Raw genomic sequence first — 24,727 nt, 5'->3', positions numbered from 1 at the left:
ATTTTGGACATTGAAGTAAATGATTTTACATTTCTGAGTCTCATTCTGTATTTTTTCCACTGTTCTATATGTGGTAGCTACTACTTTTGGCACAATTAAAAAAAAAAGATGTTACGAAGACGAAAAAATATATAATCGAGATGCACGATAAACATTTTCGGAAAAAAAAGTCACATAAATGACTGCAGTATCGATATTTTTAATTGGCATGATTGAAGACTTTAAAAAAATGAATGATGATAAAAGTGAGATTTTGCCTCAGTGATGGTTTTTCTATACAAGCGATAACATCACGATACCGGGTAATTCACAAACATTATCTCACTGACTTCAAAACCATAGTGACTAAATCGTTTCATACAATTAGACGGCATGATGTTTTTTTACGTCTCGCACAAGCATATACAATGGTACACTTTACCAAATTGTAATAGACCATGTAAATATTACATTGACCGATGCAGATCTTGCTCGCGCAGGTTGGGTAGATTTATATGCTACGTTATGCCTTAGGCCTAAAAAATAACTGTTTGGTTTCTGTTACCCGACCCACCTAGTTTTTCACTGCCGACCCTTAACTTTTTTTTACGTGTTCTTGAAAAACTAACAAAATCGCAACAATTGTGAAGTCTCACGAGACATAGTGGATGCAGAAACTGACATCAACTTAAAAAGACAATATAAAACTGTTCCTCCAATCTGTAATGGTTGTACATCTAATGGAAAGAAGCCAATAACACAGAGATCATTTGGAAAAAATGGAAAACCAGAATTAGACACTCGCACATGAATAAAAATAAATCTACCTACCCCACCTATTTATTTATTTTGCCTAATCGGAACAACACAATTTTTTTAACAGGCCTATTTCCTAACTCAAGCTTAAATTATTGGACCCTTGTGAACCAAAAATGTGCGAAAATACAACGCCAAAATAGTAACGCTTTGCACGGTTTTCACACTGAGCAATACGATTAGATCATAGACAGTGAAGTTCTCCAGTGTCTCTGGTTAGACCGACAACAATGAAACCGTTAGCGGGATCTCAGAGTCATACTCATTCACATACAATTTTTTATGGCTGTTCACGTTGGTTAGCAACATCTCTGTCTTTGAGTTTGAATGAAATCGCTGCCATTCCCTACAGGAAACTGTTCTATGGAATTACATGCCAGGAGCGCTTTCAATATCATAGAATGTTTTGTTGATCTTTTTTTTTTCTTTTTTTCTTTTTTTTCTTTTTTTTTTTGGGGGGGGGGTCGACAACTTTTACCAAGACAACCATTATATTAATCATTATAGCATGGAAGTATAATGGTTATACTTCCATGATTATAGTAACTACCTAGCATGGCTAATAGCCATACTGAGGTAGAACTGTAGATTGCTAAAATGTTATGGGTTGCTGGTTGTACACAACCTCAGCATATGCCACTTGACTTTCAGGCATTAATAGGTGGCAGAAATAGTCCGCACCAGGGCCGCTCTGTAGTCCGCATAAAAGGGTGACTAAGCCCAGACAATATTGTCCAGACCAGATTTGGAGGTGTGAACGCATTTAAAGCTGACTCGGTTCTAAATCTTGGTGCATATTCACGAGGTCGACACCTAGAAAATGAACCATGTGTACATTTCTTTTGTCTTTTGTTAGTTAATTTATGCGGGTAAACTGTGTCTTCACTAACATTTTCTACTAAAAGTTTCAAAATTGTCTTGTTTTTTGAAGGACTACTATAATAATATTTCACCGCCCTTGCTTTATTGTCATATCAGGAAAGTCAAGAACTTGACAAAAGCTATTCAAAACAAAGTAATCAAAGTTGCAAAACCAAAATGGTGCCGTGGAGAGTTGTGTCTGGTCATGTTCTGATCATGGAAGTATAACCCACGGTCTGATCTAGTAGCAGTATATCAACGACGAATCTACATTACAAACAAACAAACAAACAAACAACACACACACACACACACACACACACACACGGTGATATTAAAAAGCACGCAACACAAAGGTTGGTTCACATCCCTCGCATCAGTACCGGTACCCATTCTACTGAGTTATAAATATAAATCACATTCTCAGCTACAACATTGAACTTGTATGATACAAAAATCTTCAGAATGTGCGGGCCATATTTTCACTATCGGCATTGGCAGTCACCATCACTGCCTTTAAAAAAAATTAATACAGATAAATGGAAGCAAAAACAATCCTCTTGACGGTAGTTTAGTAGTCAGTTATGAATTATGTAACGTTAAATAACGCTATTCAAATATTTCCCTCTATGCCTCCCATATACCGATAGTAAATCTTCAAACATCCATACAGACATGCGGACTTTGCTCCCTACTAGATACATCCATGTTTTACGTTACTTTCGTATTGCAAATTTAGCTGATGATGTCATGTCAAGCCACGTGGTCTAAAAACCTGAATCTCCGTACATACATTTCGATATGAAATTATTTATCCGTGATGTTTAGAATTTTGGTCGGTCAATATAGTTTCAATGACCAAGTGTGACCCCCACTGATGTCTAAAGTACTAATATCAGTACCTGACCGGCCATGGCCATGGCCTTGTTTTTGTTTTTGATTTTCTTGATTCAATATTCAAATCTACGTAATGTCTGGTTTGTTAGGCCATAAAATCCAAGCATATTTACCATGAAATCACAAATATAGACCAGTTACAGAAAGTAATAAGTGTCAGCAAAATACTGTAATATCGACACTGTTTCACGGATTTTAGGGACGCTGGTGCTTGGATTATTTTACGGTTGACATTACCTAGCCAGTAATATAAGGAGTAGTACATGGGTATTTTATCCCTGGACTCTGTTTATATCGAAATGGAATAAGCTGAAACAGTTCTTCTTTGAGCAGGAAATATGTTGTGATTATGGATATTATATATATATATATAATTGCCAACACATCGGCAACGAGAGTAATGACATTGACTATACGTAATATGTAAAGATGTAGTGTAAAATTGGAATACGGTCGTCAGGAACTAGATTAGGGTAGGGGGAGGCTCAGGAGAAAAATTGTTGTCACGGGAAAAAAACGAATTGGGACGTGCGTGAAAATTCGGATTGTCTGAAAGGGGCCCGGAGTCACGTACAAATATTTTGCTCATGAGTTGAACCAAATTTAACTCCAGGAGCAGACGTTTAACAAGCGTATTTTTAAAAGGGTGACTGGCAGAGAATGTGTTTCTCTTGAAGGGTAGACAATATACTCGCGATAGACTATGGGTTTCAGGCCACTGTGTCAGACGTGGTCTTGGAGGAGTCAGTACAATTCCTCCAAGAGTGGTAAGAGGCCAAGCCTGAAATAGACGGGTTTGCAAGTAGAAGTTTACATGCCTTGTCTGTGGTTTACATTGTGCACGCAAAACATCTCACAAAACCGGCCATAACTAAAGCGGCATATCAGTAAATATGAAAAACGTGATCTTGGTAATTTGGATACCAGTTCTGAAAATATTCTCTGGGAAAATAGGTTAAAATGAACATCGAGATAGCTGCCTATTTCCCATTGTTTATAAATCGTCAAGAGGTTAAGCTATCCACTCAGATCATCAGTGAACCACTCTTTGTCACTTTATAATCTGGCATTATACATGGGATAATTTCCAAAATGTACATGTTTTATCGTTTCATTTTGGACTTTATAGAAGTTGATGACTAAAATTACCTTACCCTCGATGAAAGTTATGAATGCGACTAGGTTTTACCATAGACAGGGTGGAGGGTCTATGGTTTTACCTACTAGAATTAGTTGCGACAAGATTGTAAATGCACATGGGCGAGTTTTGCCAGATTGCTTTATTTCAAGTGATTTGAAAATTGTGAATGGCGGACTTGGCCGTGGTCCATCGAATTGTCGAGTACTACCGTGGTGGCACTAGTCGTTCCTCACTGGAACGGCAAGTGCCACCTTCCGGCGATATTTATTGTCTTTGAACCTTTCTCAACAAATAAATCACACATAACTCCCCAAACGCTTCCATTCTAGAAATCCGGTGCCGACCCTAAACCTTTTTAATAAAGAAGAAAAATCAGTAAAATCGAGAAAATTGTGAGTGAAGTCTTGCCAGAAATGGTCATCAACTTAAAAAAGACAATAAAAAAAACGCGGTTCTTCCAATCTGGAATGCAGAGCAGATGTCTTTGAAATATAATTATTTAGTTTGGTTTAAAATTTAGTTGAAGTGGGCACAAAACTTGATTTGGTTCTGACTGTTCTGAATTTAGGGACACGAAATCGTCTCCCTGATGGCAGGAGTTCAAAGTGTTGGGACATAATGTGGCCTTTGTCATTTACCATTTTCCCAGCTTTGTTTTGTACACGAGATGTAAACATTTCATTCAAATTAGTCTACTTTTCACTCAATACTTTACTAAACACATTTACAATTTTGTTCAAGACACTCTTGTAGCTAGTCCCTAGACTACCAAACCAGCACAAAAAAGAAAATGTTAAACCGACTCAAAACTCCGATAGAATGTCTGTAATACCTTGGCATTTACAAAATTTTAGGCCCCTCAATTGTTGTAGACAGTAAACTCTAGATTGACATTTCTTGTTAATGAAATCTGTGTTGGCCTTAACATTTGATTTATTATCCAAGACTGTTCCTATATATATATATATATATATATATATATATATATATATATATATATATATTTAGTCACCTGTTCAACTTTAACATTGTCAATAAAAAGGTCGGGCACTACTTTAGGGTTCTTCCTAAAGTCGACCTTTCGTCCAAGTAGTTTTCTTTACACCAAGTAACAAACCTATCAACTTCATCGAAATAAGTACGGTCAGAATTTGACAGGTCACCTAATGCAGAGTTATCAGAATATTTGATAAGTGGATTTGTATCGGTACCTGATGAGCAGTCATTTGTGTAAAGTGTAAATAGTCTGTGTGAGAGTATCGTGCTCTGTGAGGCACCCCTAAATGTTGAATGGAAGGCTGAACTTAATTTTTGGTAGCGAACAAACTGGGAAAGGTTGACAAGAAAATCCATTATCCAGAGGATGAGTTTGGGGTTAACGTTTAAATAACTAAGTTTATGAGCCATCATGTTTGGTTGACTTCTGTTAACGACTGATGAAAAATCAATAACCAATAGTCTTACAAATGAACTTGGTTTTTCAAGATGTGTATACGCATCGTGAAGTAATGTGAGAGTTGCATTATCAGTACCTCTGTTACTTTAATATGTAAATTGGTATTGGTCAAGGTGTGAATGTTTTTGTGGGTTTTGACAAAGTAAAATACGCTCGAAGCATTTCATCACAATGGAAGTCAGTGCTACAGGACGATGCCTTGGAAGTTTTTAGGGACCGGACAGATGGTAGATGTTTTCCAAATGGTTGATATCGTATGATCATTGTACGACCAATTGAACAATCTACTGGAAACACTAGCTAACTGCGATGCATAGACATTCAGTAACCTACCACATATGTTATCAGGACCCATAGCTTTCCTTATATTTAGTTTCTTAAAAATAGACAACTCGTTTATCACTGATTTCAAATTAACTCTTCTTTTCTTCTTATTTACTCTCAAGATCTAACCCGATGTTATCTATTTCCTTTCCAAAATCGTTAATATCAAAGCGACAGTACATTACAACTTCGCCTCGCCACCACCCTGTGTTGCTTGGCAAGGTGGTAAATAAAACAAGTTTGCCTTTGGGATTATATTAACTGGGATTGTCGACACTGAATAATCCGGTCAATCATGGCACTGCGCTCATTGTATGTCACGGCGTACAAGTATAAACGACGTTCATACTTCCATGACCATAGTTTCTGCGACCTGTCATTTGTTTGACCATAGACACTCCACCTTTGTGGAGGGTCCATGGTTTGATGGGATGCGTTAATCCTGGCAAACTTGTTTGGCAAATCGATCTGACGCAATATAGCTTGTGACCGTGGCATGCATAGCTTGGGTCAAAATCTATAACACCATTAAAGTATAAATAATGTTTAAACTTCCACGATAACACATACCTTTGAGAAATTATACTGACAGTATAATTACTCCAAGCACAGACTATTCTCGTGTCAAACCCCGACACGAACTTGTTTTTCCTTGAAGAGTATATCTCGTGAGACCTATGGAAATTATCAAAATCTATATTGTAGTTGAAAAGAGCAAGAATGAAAAGAGGGGAAATTTAAGGGACATCATTTCTATATACACGTGTATTGTGCAAAGAACCCGATATCTTTGACCGCGTTGCCGTCAACCGAGCAATGGTAATATATATATATATATATATATATATATATATATATATATATATATATATATATATATATATATATATATATATAAAAGAGGTAAGTCATAAACTGAAGGAAAAGTGCTCAATACTGAGAAGTAGAGCTGTATTTACACAAAGTACACAAGTTATGGTACGGAGGCCGTTACGATCTTCAGACGACTAAATAACGGAAATTCAAGTGATAGAATTCGAACTCACAGAAGAACTGGTACCCGGATGTGATGCGCGTTGTTGAGTGACATGGTGGAATGATAGAATGTATTTGTTTTCGTGGACGATTTAGTGGACGATCTAGTGGAATTAATCTCTAAAAAAAAACATGAATCATGGTCTGAGTACTTCACAAATGTATTCAATGCTCAAGTCCAAAGTGATGAAAGTTTCTCGATTTCCATGATCTTATCAGATCCACCTTGATAGACATAAATTCAGGCATTAATGGTGAGATTAATATCCGACTGTAGTCTTTTGGACAAGGTAATTACTTTGATAGTCTAGTTCCTATACTGTATCATTACCATTTATACCTCCACTCACAGTATAGTCAGAGTCGTTACTCTAGAAGTCTTGAAATGCATGAGATGCAATTTAAAATTCATTTACAGCCACCCACACAGTCATTAACATCATGTCTTTGTTAATAAATCACAAAACTCTAACCAATAACACAGTCCCTCATAAAGTTAGTGTTTATTGGGACAGTAATGTTCAAATGTGGTATATTTGTCAGCTCATGATGCTACTTATATACTGTTTACATCACCAAAACATTTAGGTTTCACTGATTGGGTGAACAACTTTTTGTGCTATTTGAGGGGCTTTTGGCTAGACGTGGTTTAGTTAGAAACCATATTGGCATCCAGACTATTACTTTGAAGGAGATCATTGAAGAACAATAAAAATAAAACTCAAGGTGTGGATATGGGATCAGTGTGGCATTCTACATAGACATTCTCCAACAATTCTTGTAGACATGTTATGTAACCATTTTTTCTTCACGAAAGGCATGTTCCCACAGGAATCAATGGGGTAGGGGTTTCTAACATTGTCTTTTGAAAGTAAATTACATGTATGTCAAAACTAAAATTATTGTATTTACTAAGAGATGAAATTCTTAAGAAAATTGAAAAGTGGTTATTGGTGGTCATAAACTCGACGTTGTTCGCTTTTTATGAATATCTAGGCGTGATTATGTCAAGCAGTGGTCTATGGTATTTAGCGCTTGCAGCTCAAGCGAGTAAAGCAATGATTGCGGTCATGAGTCAACTTGCAAAACTTGGGGACCTCCTAGTCAAAACTAAATTTAAATGTTTTGACTGTAAACTATTACCGATATTAAATTATACGGTGGAGATTTTGGGTTTTAATAGGTCTACTGAAACTGAACGTGTTCAAAGTAAATTTCAGTGTTATATTTTGAGTCGTATATAAACATATATGTAGTCTTTGAGTATGGGAGCTACAAAAATGCTTGACAAGTGTTCATTACGGGAAGTAGGCTGAAATGTTTTGAGATTGCTGAACGAGAGCTGCAAAACTTTAACCTCAGACCACTTCTCCTCAGCCCTGGTTCAAGTTCTTAGGTCATAGTGGTGTAAACTACATCTCAGACCACAATGTAGTGACCTGAGACTACATGTACATGTAGGCCCTACCTACTGGTATATTATGTAACTGCACTTGACGCCAGTGTGATTTCTAACTAAACTGTGTTATTGAAAGAACCGATGTGACGTGATCTGTTTTCTTTGTACCTGACACAATCCTAGCTGCTGTATTTTGGGCATGTTGAAGAGGGACAATGTTTTTAGCTGGCAGCCCATACAGAAGGGCCATTCAGTAGTCAGGTTTCGATGATATAAGTGCATGACCAAGGTTCTGACAAACTCCGTTTGTAAGATACTGGCGTATGCGACCATAGACAGTGGAGGGGCCCCCTCCACTGTCAATGATGCGACCTATTGTTCGGGGGTGAAAAAGAACTGATCTACATGTCAACGAGATGTGCTTCTTGAGGTTATAACGGTCATCAATTGTTACACAAATGGTACATGCTGAATCCACTAACTGCACAGAAGACGATCCCATGTTGATGTGGTTCATGAGACGAGGAAGCCTGTTGAACTGAGACGTGATAAGGAGGACCTCGGTTTTGCCATCATTAAACTAGCTTATTTTGGGTCGTTTAATATCATGTGCAACAGTTTCCATCTTAGTTACTGTAGTTGACGTATGTGATTGGGGAAATATATTGGTAAATCTGGTTGTCGTCTGCATGTTGTTGCATATTGAGATTTTGATGTCGGATTAGCTTTCCAAGTGGTGGTGTGTATAGACAGCATACGCGTGTAAGAGTGGACCAAGCACAGGGTTTTGTGACACTCCACACTGCAAATGTTTGGTTTCTGATATGCCTTGTACAGAAATGGACTGTTGTATATCTTTGAGGTATAAAGACTCTAGTCGAATGCCTGTAATACCGAGCTCGGAATAAACTTGAAATTATGCTGGAGTCAGAATTTACGGGGTGGGGGGCATGAACAAAAATTGAGGTTCAAAGGGAGGGGGCATGACAATTGTGATGGTCTGAAAGGGCCCCCGAATATTCTGCTCATGATTTGAACCAAAATTAAACCTCAGGAGCAGTTGTTTACCAAGTAAATTTACATTTGTATAAGTGTATGCCCCTCTCTCTCTCTCTCTCTCTCTCTCTCTCTCTCTCTCTCTCTCTCTCTCTCTCTCTCTCTCTCGTCGCCGTATGTCTCCTTCTCTCTTGCTCTATCTCTCTGTGTGGAGACTTTGTTGAACATTCAAACCACAGGAGCAATCGTTTACCTTGTACTTTGCAAAATTGTTCACTTCATTTACCTACCACACATTTAATTATTAGGCAGCCAATGGCCAAACGAATGTGTGTGTCTGCCAAAATATCTATGTATTAGTTAAAGCGTATGTATAATACAGTTGTAAAATAATTTAATGAGAGTACAATTTGGGTATTGAAGACAATTTTCAAGTACTTTATGGCTTCCAATAATGTGTATGGTTTGAAATATTATGCCGCTAAATGGCCTCCTACATGTCCTTATTTTTCAAACAATTGCCTACTGTGGGAGGGGGGACACACCCTCCCCACTAGTTATCGAAGGGGGGTGCCGTTTCTGTCAAGACATAGGATTCAAAAAGAAAACTCTGCTGGTTAAGTTTTTCCAAGTACAGGTTACAGCCCAATGAGCCCACATCCATTTGTAAAGAAATCTCTATGTCTGATATGTATGGACACTGAAGTTGATTTCCACTGTTAGCTTACAGTGTGTCATATAGTGTACCATACTGTACTTCTCTGACGTGTATGGGGAGGGGGTAATGTATAATTGCATATTAAAATATGTGCAGCCGGGGGGGGGGGGTATGGACGTCGCCATCTTTCAAGCGCTAAATTACCTGTTAATCGAGATTTGTTTCAAAACATTAGCATGGTTGATAATATATGTGAAAGGGGTAAACTAAGAATGGTTTCTGGGATCGCCTAAGTCAACACGACATATATTGTGGATGGTCTGAGATATTCGATTACGATTCAAATCGTCCGATTTCCAATCGTCCCAATATTCATATTAACATTCTTTATCGTTTCAAAATCACAAAAATGCATATGTCGTGGTGGGGTGAGTACCGACTCTAGTTTGGTCTCCTCTCTCTCTCTCTCTCTCTCTCTCTCTCTCTCTCTCTCTCTCTCTCTCTCTCTCTCTCTCTCTCTCTCTCTCTCTCTCTCTCTCTCTCTCTCTCTCTCTCTCTCTCGTCTCCGTATCGAAACTTATTCAGTCATAAAATCATCAGGTTTCTGACAATTTCCAATACCTGTTACAAGAAAGACTGCAGTACAAGAACAATTGGTTAGCTACATGTATTACATCTGATGCCTTATACGTGACACGCACGATAATTGTCCAGTTTGCATCAGAGGGTGTGCCTCGCCTTCTGTACATGTGCCGTACGTCTGGCTTGTCTGTCAGTGTCACATTTTGCTTCCCCTCTTCAGTTTTCTCAGATGTTTTAAGAATTTAAACATAGTCAGTGTCTGATCGACAAAAATTCTTTCCACTGAAGTTTAGAAAACATTTAGTGCAACTCTACGTAAACGTCATGTTGATGCATCATACATCATCATGAGACGTCACATTGACCTCACATTTCGCTTCGCGCTTCCTTCAACGTCCGGTCGTTATGAAACTAGTTCGAAGGCTTTCGCTAGCGATAGCGTGGCCAGTCTTGTTTTACTGCGTAATCGTCTAATGTTTTCCAAATAATTATGAATTAATTTATCTTTTTGTTTACACTTTGGGTATTTTACTTGCTATTAGAACTCCCGGGCAACTCATATTTAATTTTCCAACCTTAGAATTTGTTCAATGATCGTCAGGTTTGAGTACTTTCCTAAGCCGGTCCCACAACTGTTATACTTATAAGTTATAGCTGGGCGTTGTGACCGGTAACCGGCTATTATCTACATCACTGCCTACTAGGTACGTCAAAAACACACCGTTCGCACATGTGAGCCTGGTTTTAGGCAAAATATCGGGCTATTAGAGTGCATACAGGCCCTTTTGTTCGCTTGTATTGTTTGCATTTGGTATTTGGCATTTCGCACGTTGTTTATTTGCACCATTCACAGTGTCTTATCATGCTTTGTGTAACTTGTAAGCCTAATCGACAACTGGGCCAACGGTTTTTACTAGACAAATTTGAAACAAATTTTGCGTCAGTTTGATGGTAAACCTGCTATATTGACTACCAAACTTAGTTAACCCCAGTTATTTCTACTCATGTTGCATCACCATATATTTAGAAAGAGTATATATGAAATATGAGAGCCATGTGAAACTTCTTCAGTGCAAAATGGGATGAAGATATGAGGGCAAAGTCAGTGCTCCTTATAGTCTCGCTGCCAGACTCGAGACTATCGTCCCTAATCTGTTTACCGAGCGGCGCAGCCGCGAGAAGAGAGGGACCAGTCCGCCTCTCTTCTCGCGGCTGCGCCGCTCGGTAAACAGATTAGGGACGATAGTCTCGAGTCTGGCAGCGAGACTATGCTCCTTACAGCAGTTTGTTTTTCCCGCATATGCATACATTACCCATAATCCTTTTAAGTATTCTGCAGATATCTGTGCAATGTGCACTCATGACTCATGAAAATCTGGAATGCACTGATCGAAGCCAATTGTACAGTTATACTATAAAAACAGGAGTTATGAGTATACCACATTGAAATAAAACAAGAGAATAAGAGATGAGGGCCCTCAGAATCGTCACGTAGAGTGATATAACAGTTACATGGATGCCGGGCATGTACCCATAGGTACGGGCCCGGGGGGGGGGGGGTTTCTGCATGCCGAACGTCATTAAGTATTTCCTTTACTTTGGTGCTCATGATCGTAATTTGGATGATGCTCAAGATATTTGAGGCGTGAATACCTGTTGTTCTTCTAAAGGCTTGTTTATTACTGTGAAGATCACACCATAACACTTAATTGTTCTATAAACGACACATGGACAAGAATACTATTCCCATAGAGGTTAGTCTAGTTAATTCCTGATGGACCGTATTTCGTTCAGCGTTACGTTGTACATAACACGGTCCGTCAGAAACTATAGACGACATGGACGACATGGATGCCATATAATATGCCCAATAGTCACTCAATTTTACTTAGCTAGAAATAATGTCCACAGACTCAAATCTGTCAGCACGTCTCTACTGTGAGTTTGTTGACGCTATTGGCCGGCCAGGTTTGTTAAGAAGCTCCATACACTAGCAATATTTGTGGCCCAATTTTAAACTATTATTGGAAACGATTGTCATGTCATCTAAATCTGTATTACTATGCATCAAACGCGTAGAAATGTGAAACACGTTTAGTGGTGGCGGAATGTAGTGCATAATGAAAAGGCGTACTACGAACATTTATTTCAAAATGAGCCCTGTGATATTACAATCTACGTACATCCTAACCATGTAGTTCATATCATAAGCCTGCTTATATACATACATATGTATCGAATACACTAGCTACACGTATAGCGTTTATGTACGTATTGATTGCAAGCACGGTAGATTTGAATATTCATTTGTTTACTGCCCGGTTATCGGGGTGAACTCATGAATATATTCTGAACTAAATGCAAATGTATTCAAATCACTTCCGACTCGCAATCTGAACTATTTTTCAGATCGAGTATAATCCGATTAGACAGGCGCTAATGGGAAAGTACAGAAACGTCCACCTCATCAGCATAAAAGTACAGAATTGAACTCAATCTGAACTATAGTACGGAAAATGTCGTAATCTGTACTATTTTTTCTACTAGTGTTAGTGTCCAATAGGACAGCCCTGTAGGTCCCAGATGACAATCCTATTGGCATCCAACAGGACAACCTTGTAGGCCCTAGAGAACCATCCTATAGGCCATCATTTAGCTAGTCAAAAATAGATGAAACCAAGCTGTTTCTTAGAAAATATGCTAACATTTTAATTGAAATGGAACTTCTTGAAAAAGCCCGTCATTATTTACGACCTGGGGAGATGTAGGGGGTGTGGTTTATTCAAAAACTTGGGAGTGAAGGTCGTAAATAATGATGGCTCCCTAATAGTAGAGTGTGGAATGACTGGAAAAGCCTTGACAGATCCACAACAACGTGATAGTGACCATGCGTCTTAATTTTGTCTTGTAGTAGTCCCAAACAGAATATATACATCTATAAAACACAAATCTACTTCAGAGGCTTGAAACAACATGTTTACTCTCGAAAGCAATTCTGTGGTAAACCATTTCGAACAATTGACATAGCAAACTGTCATAGAGTAGTGGGTTAGTTTTTATAATCAAGGTAAAACTTCAGTTAATGAAATGAAAACATTGAACCATAGACCGTACATGAAAGGGGTGTAATTCTATTATCTAAAAGAATCTATAAGTAGCCAGATATAAACAGTGAACTGAGAACCAAAGACAACATAATAAATGGGTACATGTGTGGAAACATATAAATCCCTTTACACTTGGTCCAAGCCAAACAGGGCATTAATTTAGTCTATTGTTTAGTAAATGCATACAGGTGTGGAAACATATAAATCCCTTTACACTTGGCCCAAGCCAACCAGGGCATTAATCTGATAGTGGATTTGCATAATCCCATATCTTTGGCCAATTATGATTCAATGTAGATTCATGTGACTGTTTATATCCAATGACGTGTAGCGGGCTGGAGCACAGATGATTTATGGGAAATGGGGTAGGATATAATTGACTTGTGATCTGTAAGTTTTAGCAGATTTATTTAAAATTGGTTTGGGAGCTAAGAGAGCTCAATAAAGCTACATCTCCTTCTCTGAGAAGTTCTGTGCAAGTGTCTATGTATAGTTGTGCTGTGTCGAGAGTGTTGACGATAGTAAGATCCAAGTAACATTCTGGTGAGAATCTACAGAAGAGTTGAAGTCGACTTCGTTACACAAACGTATAATAACCACGTGCACTTACAAATGTTTTGATTTTAAGGATTATAGGTTTTTTGTTGTAATTTCAAGGGTTTATAATATGAAATTTTTTTTTACCAATAACATGCGTCTTTCTCGAGCTTTTGAGATGCTCTTTTATGATTTTATGTATTACAAACATGTAATACCAATATCTTTCTTTAAAAAAATATTCACAGTTGATGGTGGGCTTGGTATTGTAACTATAACTGATCCTCCAACATTGAGTGCTGATTCATGTATGGCTCAACTTGAGCTGACCTTTGATGTAACGGTTTGTGAGACCAGTGGGACAAATTACGCTGAAAGCTCGACCTTGATGGCAGCGTACTACTCTGATATGTCGTCACTGACGGGGACGTCCGTAGCTGCTACATTTCCAAATGGTATATTCACTTTGTTAGCCGAAGCTAATGATGTTAGATTGCTAACTGGTTTCACAGTTACACTGCCTGCAGAAACTGATAACTGTGCGGCAATTAAATTCATATGTTTTACTGGAACATTTCCCAGTGACATTAATGATGATAACGACCGAACCTGTATTGGTTTGAGGAACAATGAAAAAGTATTCAACTGTCCAGGTATGTATGTATGTATGTATGTATGTATGTATGTATGTATGTATGTCATAACATAACACATCCATTACAGCTTTATCAACAGCAGAGTAACATGCATGATGAGTTTATATATATTTTACGCCATTGAAATTACTTATGTAACTTCTAAACTTAACTATAGTTTAGTGTAATGATAACATGGTGCCTGTATATTATGCCATTATGACGGACTTTTGGTGTTGTTTGAATAGATGATTGCCACTTATTTTTTCAGTGCCGACCCTAAACTGTTTTTATGTATTCGGAAAAAGATAATAAACTGTGAAGTCTAACGAGAAATAGTGGATGTGTAAACTGACATCAACTTAAAAAGACAATATAAAACTGTTCTTCCAATCTGTAATGGCTGTTCATTGTTTCAGTGTAACAATTTGCATCATGGGAGTTAATTGACATGAATATGGATTAGATAAACATTGAATATTTATGACGCCTAAGTGCATATTTAATAAAGTCATGAATAATTCATTAAATAAATATTGACATCTGCTAACATCCAAAATATAACAGTGTAACACTGAAAGAACAGTATACATGTACGTGAAAAGTGCATCGATTTGTTGTTTCTTAGCAACCTAGTAATTTTTACTTCATGTTTAATTGTTATGGCGGTTTGGGCTTGTCTTAAACTCCCTACATTCCACACTGAATTCCACCCTTCTCGGTACCTTCCTATTACATGGTGAGTTGGGACGAGGAAGGGCTTTTACCAGTGTTGGCGCTCAGTACAAACTAACTCATAGATAATTATTAAGGTAGTCATAGTGAAGCTGGTTTTACAGGTTACCGATCATTAGGCTTACACAGGGATTATGGATGATTGCAAATGTTATTTATTTTGTTAATATTACCCCACTAAGGAAATTATGAATATTTATAGACAGGGTTGATAACTAATATTTAGTCAAACTTGTTGTAACAAGTGCATGGAAAAATGTATAATGTAAAAATACAACATGTGTTTAAGTGAGTGACTTTAAAACAAATGATCATGACAACTCAAATGACAGAAAACGAATGATAGTTGAATTACAAGCCCTGCACTCTTAAATAAATGGAATGTCAGTCGACACTGTATAGCATAAGTGGAATGACACATTGCCAGCCATTCGAATGCTTTGAAAGTGGAACGACAGCATTTAAAGTAAAAAGAGGAATGACACACCAGGCCTTTTCTACATTCAGCTAGATGAATGACACCCTCTGCACTCTTAAATAAGTGGAATGACAGCCGACGCTGTATAAGTGGAATGGCAGCCATTGAAATGCTTTGAAAGTTGAATGACAGCATTTACAGTATGTAAACTGTGGAATGACACCCTTTTCTACATTCAGTTAGTTAAATGACATCCTCTGAACTGTTAAACATGTGTAATGACAGTCGCTACTCTATAGCATAAGTGGAATGACAGCATTTCCAATGCTTTGTAACTGGAATGACAGCATTTCCAGTATCTCAACATTCAGTTAGTTGAATGGCATCCTCTGAACAAGTGGAATGACAGTCGCTAATATATATATAGCGCAGGATGTCATTCAACGAATTGAATGTAGAAAAGGGTGTCATTCCACTGTTTACATACTATAAATGCTGCAATTCGTTTTCTGTCATTCGGGTTGTCATTCGTTGTAGTGTCGCTCTGTTTATGTTATTGTCTACGCAGCATTTTGTCCTGAACTAACAATAGAAGGTGGAAATGTGTCAAATACAGCCGTGGGGGATGGCTCTGTCGTTATTGTCACTTGTAATGAGGGTTTGGAACTGAATGGTATGAGTGAAGTGACCTGCAATGCCGGAACATGGAGTGATGAACCAACCTGCAGTGCACCATGTGATCCATTCACACCACCACACAATGGGGCGTTGTCTACTGATGCTGTTGCTGAGGGAACAGAAGTGACCATCAATTGTGACGATGGTTATAATCCTACTGGTGGTAACACTACCAGAACCTGCACCAATGGTGAATGGACTGGAACACTGCCAACTTGTATTAAAGGAGCATGTAGGTATCAATCATGCAGTATTTATAGCCTTATCGCTCCGCTCAAGAATGTTGCCTATTGTTATAAGGTTGGGATGCGAGAATTGTTTTGGCTACTCCCTTACAAGTATCATCAACACACCAATCTCTTAATTCTTAATTCTCACATCCCTACATCTCCCACTCCTCCCCCTCCATTCTTTCCCTTCTGGAATTCTGTGTCTAGGGGTGCCCTAAGAGGTCACTGAAATGCGGTCATTGATACGTGCACCAATTGCAATTTCATTTGTTTGAAATCCTTTATATGGGCACCCCTAGACAAGACAATGCAAATGGCAGACTGTCATGAAGGTAAGTGCATTTAGGATCGCTGTCTGTCTAAGGATACACCAGTAAAAGAATAACCGTAATGCAGAACTCTCATACTAATTATATCTCAAGTCTTGGTATAATTATCTTCTACACAGGTGTACATATTTACATCCTACCTTGAACAACATATTTCTCCTGGCATTACTATTAGTTAGATCGTATCACGTGGTAGACTATTGACCCCGTGTATTTACATTTGCAATACACATAATAAGTATGTGACTTCATGAAACTTAGAAATTTAAAAAAATGACAATTTTTTCGGTATAGCCTAGAAACATTGATAAAGAGAATAATCGATTTCTGCTTTAACTCGTAAATCAGGGATGTTATTAAGTATTACATCCCCGCAAAATGTTTGTCTTATTTCACTTTTGATTGATGACTTTCTGTTATAAAATCCAAATGAAATTCCATTTGTTACCTCAAAACAACACACACCTTTATCCATATAAAAATATCGTTATCTTGTTATCCTTTTGTATATTTGCCAATTTTCAAAATATTTTTTTAGTTTATCAATTTGTTAAATTTATACTGATAAATACAATAAAACACTTTATTTTCTAAATCAAACTAAAGGAGCCTTCAGCAATTGCAAAAGGGGGATTTAAGGATGGGTCACTTTTTACAAATCTAGTATATAGTGAAACCATGGAAGTATAACACTTCCATGGTGAAACCAAACCAACCGTACCAAACATGTACAAAGTGTGCTTTATTATAGTCCCTCCCCTCTTATCATATTTAAGTAATTATAAATATGGACTTATGAAGGGATAATCCAATATTAAACCAGTCATTTTTAATTGTGGCTTTTGTGAAAAATTAATTATTAGAGTATGTCAGCAAATTCATTTACAATATTAATAGTTCAATTGAAAGCACAACTCTTCAAATAAAGGGTCGTGGATTTTTAATTACTAAGTACTCTCTCTTTTTCACTTCTTATACAGGTTGGTCAGGAAGTAGTCCCATATCGAATCGGCGTGAACTTTCTGCATTGATGAGTATGATATTGGCGATAGCGATAATTCTGAATATCTGAAAGGGGACACAAATACACAAATGTACGTAATTGTTCACAATCACATTTTAGAGACACTGACAACAATGTATGTTTGACGATGTGTGTAACGTAAATGGAACACCACATTAGGAATTAATAATTTCTTTTTGATTTTGGTTCTGGAGAGTAATTTTATACATAATGTTTCATCCTATATATTTGGCGTTAACTTGACAAATGACACCAAATTGGAGTTGCTTCACATCCATTGTCCTAACAGTGGTCGCAAAACCTCGAATCCGAATTTTTCGAAAATGCGTTAATTTCCTCGAATGGCGCGCGTTCCTCTTTAAGTTTAAGTAGTGAAACTTTTACAAAGTTTTGCCGAATAATATTCCAATTAAGAATGATTCTAAAATCAAAAATAGATTATTGATATGTCTTCCTTTTCAAACTCTCGCTCAATGTTTGCTACATGTACAGCTTATACCTGAAAAGTGTTTTTTTTTTATATTCATACTGACATATTCTCTTTTTCATATTTCAGATAAAGTTGTGGAAAAGGGGCGAGAGGTCATTATATTATCCCTTTGAAATATAACCTGGCTAAGATAAATTTGAACGCTATGCATTACTAATGATATAATCAATTATACTATTAGTCAATTAGTCAATTATACTATGCACACGTTATTATCGTCGAACAGAAAGTATGGATTGTATACAATAATCGTTGCACACAAAACGAAAACCTGTGTCAACGACGTCACTGGTTCGATGATGCTTTAAATATCAATCAAATGATTTCATTCCAAATTGCCAATTTCCCTATTTTCCCATAAGGAATAATGATGTTATTTCCAAATATTTGTCTTCATTCAGCTGGAGTACTCTTGACCTAAGGCTTTGGTCACCATTCGTCTAGTGACCCGTAATAGTAAGGCCCTTAGTTCATTAGCCATTTCATCGGATGAATGGAGAAAAGTAAAGGGAACCAAGAAAAATATTCAATGTTAATATGTTTCGTTGTTTAGGTGTTGATATTAATTGTGTGAAATATAGATTTGATACAGCTTCAAGTGTTATCTTGTTAACATTACCGTAATGAAATAAATTGTAGTAATATGAAATCTACCTTGAAATCGCGATTTAAAAATGTATTTTATAACTAGAATTCTGTTATCTAAACTGTTCGTATTTGTGCGTAAAAACCCGTTGTGTGATCACTATGCATGCTGTTATATATGGTAAAGTTTCAGCATTCCATAACCAATAGGGGACTTGTAAACCCGCCATGTTGAATGTTGCATCATGGGAAATGTGATAACGAATGCTAATTAATTAGTATTGTAAAAAAATATTGTTACATTGTTTGTAACCACAAATAACCAATTCATAGTAACTCTGATCATTGTGGGAGGTTAATTCATCAGTAATCCAGATTAGGCATAACAATAACCACAGATAATATCATGGTCCTTTGCATCTGAGCATGTTCAGTCTGGATTGCAAGTTTCCTATTGAAAGCGAGAGATAGCATAACACTTCATAGAGATACTCTGTGATTTGTAGGAGAAAGGTAAAACGTTTCCATAATTTACATCATACTTTTGTTTGCTTGAAATATGCATAAAAAAAGTTAAAGCTATAATGATTTCAGTTTAAATTTTCTTAAACATTTTGTGTAAAAAATGATAAAAATGATATTGTTATAAGGTTAATTATCATTTCTTTTATTTCAATATAATTGTTAAAATAATTTTTACTAAAGATTAATAGCCACTTTAGTCATTGGAGTGACATGTTTTTATTACATAGCAAATACCGATATAATGCATGCATAATAAACACTAAGGAAGAACTAGAACTCGGGCTGGAATAGATATCTAGACAAGAATTAATTTTGAACTGGATTTGGGGTGGACATAATGGAAACTGCTACAAATTAGTCTACGATCTGAGCCCGATTTCTGAGTAACCTTAAGCTTGGCTTAATAAAAAATGATGGTGTACGAACTCAGTTAATTGTGGAGTCATGTGTATGTATGTTTAATTGTGGAGTCATGTGTATGTATGTATGTATGTATGTATGTATGTATGTATGTATGTATGTATGTATGTATGTATGTATGTATGTATGTGTGTGTGTATATGTATGTATGTATGTATGTATGTATGTATGTATGTATGAATGTATGAATATGTGTGTGTGTGTGTGTATGTATGTATGTATGTATGTATGTGTGTGTGTGTGTGTATGTATGTATGTGTGTGTGTGTGTGTGTGGATGGATGGATGGATGGATGGATGTATTTATGTACGTATGTATGTATGTATGTATGTATGTATGTATGTATGTATATATGTATGTATGTATGTATGTATGTATGTGACCGGCTTGGAATCTATCTACAGGTTGCAGGTTCGAGCCCCGTCGCTGCCTGCTGTTTGTTTCTGAGTGGCTAAAATCCTTGGGCAAGATTTAAACCACGACTGTGCCTCAGTCAAACCAGCTGTATAACTGGGGACCTGGTAGGATGTAGGTTGCAATGTGAAGGCTTTAATCCTATGCGCTTAAATGGCTGTAATGGATTGTATGCTCCCCGGGGAGTTGAGGAAGACTAAAGGGCCGTTGTGCTGTTCTGATCCGAGCCAGGGGTAATAATTGTAAAGCGCTTTGAGCACGGAGTGGGAAAGCGCTATATAAGAAACCAACATTATTATGTATGTATATGTATGTATGTATGTATGTAAGTATGTATGTATGTATGTATGTATGTATGCATGTATGTATGTGTATGTGTGTGTCAATTTGCTTGAAAACAAGATGATCTCCAAATTTCATTTATTTCAAAAGGGATAGATAGCAAACTTTCATATACGGCAGTGGTACCTGAAATGATGTTAAGAACTTTTTTATCAAGGAAACTGGTTCTGAAAGTATTACTTTCAATCACATGTGACAGGATTGGTTTGTATTTCATGTTTGCGCACAAGATTTGGTCACATTTGTCCTACTTTATATATTTATGTTTTGGACAGAAACATGTGTATCACTACGTGACTATATGCCTAATGTCCTCGATGGGAGATGGGTGTTCTTTCGAATTTAAACGTAGCACTGCGACTGTTTATTGTGTATGCAGTTTGAGTCAAGAAATACGGTTTTTGTTGCTGAAATGCTAACTTTGCGGTAACTCTTTAGTGTGAATTTGTAATGTCTACTCTTTTAATTCCAAGCTCAAAGTTTTTACCATTACAACATCTCGTGAATTCTATATACATATATGTTGTGGGCGCCTGAAAACTAAGCAATAGGTGACACGACATGATTCAATGAGCAAAGTACAACGCAAATAAGTTGATAAAAATTCCAAAGAAATTTTGATGGAAAATGAATAGATATTATCAAGATTTTCAACTCATTAGCATATTGCTGATTTCCAAATGTGGAGATGCAACTTCTTCATATGCTGGCGGAAGTTTATTACGGTCCTCATGATATGAACTACCTTCACTGTCGGAATGTACATTGTCACTGATAACTGTGTCGTAAGAGGGTGGTATTTCATTCCTGTTTGACAAATCGTGTTCAGATTCCGGGTAGTAGGTACTGGGAAACAGAGAGAAAAAAGTAATTTGTATTTATATGTACACATTTATAGTATGGTATAAATTATTCACACAATACGAGTAGTTGGACACAATAAAATGGTGGGTGAAATATGTTGTTAATATGGGCCACGACCAAAATATGCACGGAGTGGGAAAGCGCTATATAAGAAACCAACATTATTATGTATGTATATGTATGAATGTATATATGTATGTGTATGTGTGTGTCAATTTGCTTGAAAACAAGATGATCTCCAAATTTCATTTATTTCAAAAGGGATAGATAGCAAACTTTCATATACGGCAGTGGTACCTGAAATGATGTTAAGAACTTTTTTATCAAGGAAACTGGTTCTGAAAGTAGTACTTTCAATCACATGTGACAGGATTGGTTTGTATTTCATGTTTGCGCACAAGATTTGGTCACATTTGTCCTACTTTATATATTTATGTTTTGGACAGAAACATGTGTATCACTACGTGACTATATGCCTAATGTCCTCGATGGGAGATGGGTGTTCTTTCGAATTTAAACGTAGCACTGCGACTGTTTATTGTGTATGCAGTTTGAGTCAAGAAATACGGTTTTTGTTGCTGAAATGCTAACTTTGCGGTAACTCTTTAGTGTGAATTTGTAATGTCTACTCTTTTAATTCCAAGCTCAAAGTTTTTACCATTACAACATCTCGTGAATTCTATATACATATATGTTGTGGGCGCCTGAAAACTAAGCAATAGGTGACACGACATGATTCAATGAGCAAAGTACAACGCAAATAAGTTGATAAAAATTCCAAAGAAATTTTGATGGAAAATGAATAGATATTATCAAGATTTTCAACTCATTAGCATATTGCTGATTTCCAAATGTGGAGATGCAACTTCTTCATATGCTGGCGGAAGTTCATTACGGTCCTCATGATATGAACTACCTTCACTGTCGGAATGTACATTGTCACTGATAACTGTGTCGTAAGAGGGTGGTATTTCATTCCTGTTTGACAAATCGTGTTCAGATTCCGGGTAGTAGGTACTGGGAAACAGAGAGAAAAAAGTAATTTGTATTTATATGTACACATTTATAGTATGGTATAAATTATTCACACAATACGAGTAGTTGGACACAATAAAATGGTGGGTGAAATATGTTGTTAATATGGGCCACGACCAAAATATGCACGGAGTGGGAAAGCGCTATATAAGAAACCAACATTATTATGTATGTATATGTATGAATGTATATATGTATGTGTATGTGTGTGTCAATTTGCTTGAAAACAAGATGATCTCCAAATTTCATTTATTTCAAAAGGGATAGATAGCAAACTTTCATATACGGCAGTGGTACCTGAAATGATGTTAAGAACTTTTTTATCAAGGAAACTGGTTCTGAAAGTAGTACTTTCAATCACATGTGACAGGATTGGTTTGTATTTCATGTTTGCGCACAAGATTTGGTCACATTTGTCCTACTTTATATATTTATGTTTTGGACAGAAACATGTGTATCACTACGTGACTATATGCCTAATGTCCTCGATGGGAGATGGGTGTTCTTTCGAATTTAAACGTAGCACTGCGACTGTTTATTGTGTATGCAGTTTGAGTCAAGAAATACGGTTTTTGTTGCTGAAATGCTAACTTTGCGGTAACTCTTTAGTGTGAATTTGTAATGTCTACTCTTTTAATTCCAAGCTCAAAGTTTTTACCATTACAACATCTCGTGAATTCTATATACATATATGTTGTGGGCGCCTGAAAACTAAGCAATAGGTGACACGACATGATTCAATGAGCAAAGTACAACGCAAATAAGTTGATAAAAATTCCAAAGAAATTTTGATGGAAAATGAATAGATATTATCAAGATTTTCAACTCATTAGCATATTGCTGATTTCCAAATGTGGAGATGCAACTTCTTCATATGCTGGCGGAAGTTCATTACGGTCCTCATGATATGAACTACCTTCACTGTCGGAATGTACATTGTCACTGATAACTGTGTCGTAAGAGGGTGGTATTTCATTCCTGTTTGACAAATCGTGTTCAGATTCCGGGTAGTAGGTACTGGGAAACAGAGAGAAAAAAGTAATTTGTATTTATATGTACACATTTATAGTATGGTATAAATTATTCACACAATACGAGTAGTTGGACACAATAAAATGGTGGGTGAAATATGTTGTTAATATGGGCCACGACCAAAATATGCACGGAGTGGGAAAGCGCTATATAAGAAACCAACATTATTATGTATGTATATGTATGAATGTATATATGTATGTGTATGTGTGTGTCAATTTGCTTGAAAACAAGATGATCTCCAAATTTCATTTATTTCAAAAGGGATAGATAGCAAACTTTCATATACGGCAGTGGTACCTGAAATGATGTTAAGAACTTTGTTATCAAGGAAACTGGTTCTGAAAGTATTACTTTCAATCACATGTGACAGGATTGGTTTGTATTTCATGTTTGCGCACAAGATTTGGTCACATTTGTCCTACTTTATATATTTATGTTTTGGACAGAAACATGTGTATCACTACGTGACTATATGCCTAATTTCCTCGATGGGAGATGGGTGTTCTTTCGAATTTAAACGTAGCACTGCGACTGTTTATTGTGTATGCAGTTTGAGTCAAGACATACGGTTTTTGTTGCTGAAATGCTAACTTTGCGGTAACTCTTTAGTGTGAATTTGTAATGTCTACTCTTTTAATTCCAAGCTCAAAGTTTTTACCATTACAACATCTCGTGAATTCTATATACATATATGCTGTGGGCTCCTGAAAACTAAGCAATAGGTGACATGACATGATTCAATGAGCAAAGTACAACGCAAATAAGTTGATAAAAATTCCAAAGAAATTTTGATGGAAAATGAATAGATATTATCAAGATTTTCAACTAATTAGCATATTGCTGATTTCCAAATGTGGAGATGCAACTTCTCCATATGCTGGCGGAAGTTCATTACGGTCCTCATGATATGAACTACCTTCACTGTCGGAATGTACATTGTCACTGATAACTATGTCGTAAGAGGGTGGTATTTCATTCCTGTTTGACAAATCTTTTTCAGACTCCGGGTAGTAGGTACTGGGAAACAGAGAGAAAAAAGTAATTTGTATTTATATGTACACATTTATAGTATGGTATAAATTATTCACACAATACGAGTAGTTGGACACAATAAAATGGTGGGTGAAATATGTTGTTAATATGGGCCACGACCAAAATATACACGGAGTGGGAAAGCGCT

The 24,727-nt window shown here is 36.7% G+C and overlaps 1 protein-coding gene across 1 annotated transcript in view; it reads left to right on the top strand.

The window, feature by feature from the left end:
• LOC144435463 (sushi, von Willebrand factor type A, EGF and pentraxin domain-containing protein 1-like) overlaps window positions 1-18,440 on the top strand; it is an 86,358-nt gene extending 67,918 nt beyond the window's left edge. Inside the window, exons 6-9 of the mRNA XM_078124057.1 lie at window positions 14,037-14,441; window positions 16,145-16,486; window positions 17,794-17,847; window positions 18,394-18,440. Of these exons, the coding sequence (XP_077980183.1) occupies window positions 14,037-14,441; window positions 16,145-16,486; window positions 17,794-17,847; window positions 18,394-18,440 (848 nt within the window). The remainder of the gene's footprint in view (window positions 1-14,036; window positions 14,442-16,144; window positions 16,487-17,793; window positions 17,848-18,393) is intronic.
• The last annotated feature ends 6,287 nt before the right edge of the window (window positions 18,441-24,727 follow it).

The sequence above is a fragment of the Glandiceps talaboti genome, chromosome 5 (genome assembly GCF_964340395.1).
Source record: "Glandiceps talaboti chromosome 5, keGlaTala1.1, whole genome shotgun sequence".
Lineage (NCBI taxonomy): Eukaryota > Metazoa > Hemichordata > Enteropneusta > Spengelidae > Glandiceps > Glandiceps talaboti.
The sequence above is the reverse complement of the archived record's forward strand: the minus strand, read 5'-3'. Positions and strand labels throughout refer to the sequence as shown.